Source organism: Quercus suber, unplaced genomic scaffold (assembly GCF_002906115.3).
Source record: "Quercus suber isolate HL8 unplaced genomic scaffold, Cork oak 2.0 scaffold_971, whole genome shotgun sequence".
Classification (NCBI taxonomy): domain Eukaryota; kingdom Viridiplantae; phylum Streptophyta; class Magnoliopsida; order Fagales; family Fagaceae; genus Quercus; species Quercus suber.
The window spans coordinates 5,279-9,096 of record NW_027070390.1 but is presented as its reverse complement, the minus strand read 5'-3'; the positions used below and the strand labels follow the sequence as shown (position 1 = coordinate 9,096).

General features: G+C 35.9%; 1 protein-coding gene across 1 annotated transcript; it reads left to right on the top strand.

Moving 5' to 3' along the window:
• Positions 1 to 311: 311 nt before the first annotated feature.
• LOC112022218 (probable isoaspartyl peptidase/L-asparaginase 2) lies at positions 312 to 3,278 on the top strand. The gene is made up of 4 exons (XM_024054794.2): positions 312 to 597; positions 884 to 1,117; positions 1,654 to 1,740; positions 2,617 to 3,278. Exons 1-4 carry the CDS (start codon positions 436 to 438, stop codon positions 3,112 to 3,114), a joined length of 981 nt encoding a protein of 326 aa, XP_023910562.2. The 5' UTR covers positions 312 to 435; the 3' UTR covers positions 3,115 to 3,278.
• The last annotated feature ends 540 nt before the right edge of the window (positions 3,279 to 3,818 follow it).

The following is a 3,818-nucleotide window of genomic DNA, read 5'->3' as shown; positions in this document are numbered from 1 at the left end:
AAGAAAGTTTTTATGAGAAATTAAAAAAAAAAATAATATTTTGACGATTTTTTTCATTTTTCATAAAAGTAGTATTAAAATTTTCTTAAAATGAATTATTATTGAGTACCATAAGGGCACTCGTTAGCATCACCCAATAAATAATTGACAAATCACAAATACACAAAAGAGTCCGCAACAAGTGGGAATAGCAATAGTGGGAATCATAGATGAGCACAAACACATAGGGTTGGATTCCAAATTAGAATTAAAATCCAACACTAAAATGAGTTGGCGTCCGCATTTGCCTATTTAAATGCGCCAACCTAATGCAGTCTCTCCTCGTAGTCAGCAAAAACAACTCCAAAGCAAAGCCTCAAGGAGAGAGAGAGAGAGAGAGAGCGAGAGAGATCCACATAGGGAGAGAGCGAGAGAGATTTATAGATTCATTAGAATATGGGTGGTTGGGCTATTGCGGTGCATGGTGGTGCTGGTGTGGACCCAAATCTCCCACCCCACCGTCAAGAAGAGGCCAAAAAACTCCTTACTCGTTGCCTCAATCTTGGTATCTCCGCTCTTCGCTCTAACCACTCAGCCATCGATGTCGTTGAGCAAGTTGTATGTCCCTCCCTCTACGCCCTGTTTGTTTTACGCAAATAATTTCATTATTTTTCAATCATAACTGGCCCCATCGCTATGCGCAAAACAAAGATAACTTAAAAAGATAACTTTGAAACCCCATGTAGCATTTTCTCGGAAAACAAACAAGTACGAGGAAAATGCGGACTGCATGTGTTTTGACCGAGCATATATGTGAATGATTGAAAGCCAAATGTCGTTCCCACGGTTGTTGGAGTGTAAACAACTGTTTACTTATGTATTTGTGGTTATTGTGAAAATTCAGGTTAGCGAACTGGAAACTGATCCTCTGTTTAATTCTGGCCGTGGATCTGCACTAGCGGCGAATGGAACGGTGGAGATGGAAGCCAGTATCATGGATGGAAATGGAAGACGATGCGGCGCCGTTTCGGGTTTGACCACGGTCAAGAACCCGGTCTCTCTTGCCCGACTCGTTATGGACAAATCTCCCCACTCCTACCTAGCCTTCTCCGGTGCCGAAGATTTCGCCCGACAACAGGTCTAATTTTACCATTTTGCCATTCCCCACGGATCATAAATAGCCTACAATTTTTTTTTTTTTTTATTAAAAAAAAAAATCTTTTACTTTGTTTCATGTCACGTGAATGAAGATCTTAGCCGCCGGTTTGCATTTTTATTTAATTATATTTTGTCCCCACGTGTCTGTACTGCAGCTAGACATGTCATTTTCTTGGACTTATGTTTGTGTGGTCTGTGGTGTGTGTCCTTCAAAATAATAAAATTAAAAAAAAAAAAAAAAAGTCTTTAAATTTGGTTGAGTATCTAAGCTCTGTTTGGATAAAATAATAATAAAAAGTTACTATTCATATTAAGGTTATTGATCATTAGCCTAAATGTACTGTTTATGTTCATGTTCATCTCTCATAAATAGTGCAATAGGTATTGGTTAAGAAAGAAAAAAAAAAAAAAAAACAGACGCAGACGCAGACTCAGGGGAGAGACGCGCAAACCAAAGACTAACTTAGAGAAAAAAAAGGGTGTTCTAATATTTTATGTGCGTTTTGGTTTTTGTAGGGTGTGGAGCTTGTGGAGAATGAGTACTTCATCACTGAAGAAAACGTGGGAATGCTCAAATTGGCAAAGGAAGCTAACACCATTGTGGTACGTTGTGTTAACTTGAGTTATTATAAGTTAAACCTATTTTTTAAAAAAAAAAAAAAAAAAAAAAACTTCATCAGAGCACATGTTATTTTGATCGATTTAGTTTCTTTGAAAATAAAATTGATTTAAAAAAAAATTGTTATCAAAAGTTACTTATGAGTTTAAGTACATAAAAATTGTTCTAAGACCACAATTTTTGTCACATTATACGACAGACTTTGACTGTGTGAGTAGTAACTAGTTGTCTTTAGAATCCACCACATATTTTCTTCACCACCTACTGTATCTAAGCTGTGTTTGCAATTTTTCTAAAAATAAAAATATTCTTAAATAAAAAGAATCTCAGATGGGATCTTACTATTGATATTCTATCTATATTAACCCGGTATCTTGATGGATTCATTTATTTAAATAAATAAAAAATTACCGACAAGCTGGGAGTAAAAAAAAAAAATCTTAAACAAGAAGAATCTTCAGAAGATTCTATTAAATTTATTATTATTTAGGCCTGGTGCTATCTGTACCGACATCTTCTATAACATTTAATTGAGATCCTTTGAATTTACCTAGAAAAAAAGAAAGAGAAACAGAATCTTTATTCTTTATTTTCAAATTGTTGAAAAACCACGTGGTGGGCCATGCCATGACATGATGTTAACGTATTGAAAAAGTTTAGGAGTACAATATTTTCATAACTTTTTAATATAATTAGCACTTTTTAATATAATTAGCACGTGATAAATTGTGATTAATAGAAAAAATAGTAAATTTATGTATAAGTGATAGCTAAACACCACAATTTGTTAAGTCAGAATTATATAATTCTAAATTTTTTAATTTTTCCTAATCTTTTTTTTTGTTTTTGGAATCAATCAGTTTGATTACAGAATCCCAGCCGTTGGATCTGATACATGCAGTGCAGTAGCGGAGAGCCGATTTCAGATGAACGGGCTCCCAATAAGCGTGTATGCTCCAGAGACAGTAGGGTGCGTGGTAGTTGACAGTCAGGGCCGTTGCGCTGCTGCCACGTCAACAGGAGGATTGATGAACAAAATGAACGGTCGGATTGGTGACTCACCACTGATTGGAGCTGGGACCTACGCTTGTAATTTATGTGGGGTCTCATGCACCGGTGAGGGTGAGGCTATCATACGTGGGACCCTGGCTCGCGAGGTGGCGGCTGTGATGGAATACAAGGGTTTGGGCCTTCAAGAAGCTGTGGACTTTGTGATCAAAGAGAGACTTGATGAAGGGTTTGCTGGGCTTATTGCTGTGTCAAATAAGGGTGACGTGGCATGTGGGTTTAACACTACTGGTATGTTTAGGGGTTGTGCTACTGAGGATGGGTTTATGGAGGTTAATATTTGGGAATAGGGAGGAGGAAAGACTAAAAGAGGCTTTGCTTTGGTGGAGATATAAATGTTGTTGATGCAGCTGATTATGCCTTTTAATTTTCCTTAGCGTTTTCCTTAATTAGTGTACTTTTTTTTTAATGTAATATTAATAGGCAGTCTAATTATGCCTTTTTGGGAGTCTCACTAATTTCTCTCTCTCTCTCTCTCTCTCTTTCTCTCTCTCAAGGAATATCTCAATTACCATAATTTGTTGGATTCTATGTATATATATATATATATATTTTATACAAAATAGAATTTCTACTTTAATCTAATCTAAATGTATATGTGTGTAAAACTCTCTCTTGGAGACTTGAACTCTGACCCTTACCCCCCACACCACACAAACACTTATACTTGTGGAATGACTGTCACACAAAAAATGTGCGGTGATTTGGATTCTATATCTTGGACTTAATTGAAATTGTAACAAATCCTGCATAAACCAAAAACTATTACCTTATTCCCATAAATAATTTTTTTTTTTTTTAAATTATTACCTTATTGGCTCACCTAGCAAATGGTGATGTGACTTGTTTTCCCTTTCCATAAAATTCAAAAGTTTCGTTTGGATTGCACTAAAAACATGAGATGTTTGTGTTTGACGCTTTTTCCTTGAGTCCTGTATACTATTTACGAGACCTGCAAGTGCGAAATTTTGCAAAATTTTCTTTAAAACTGGTT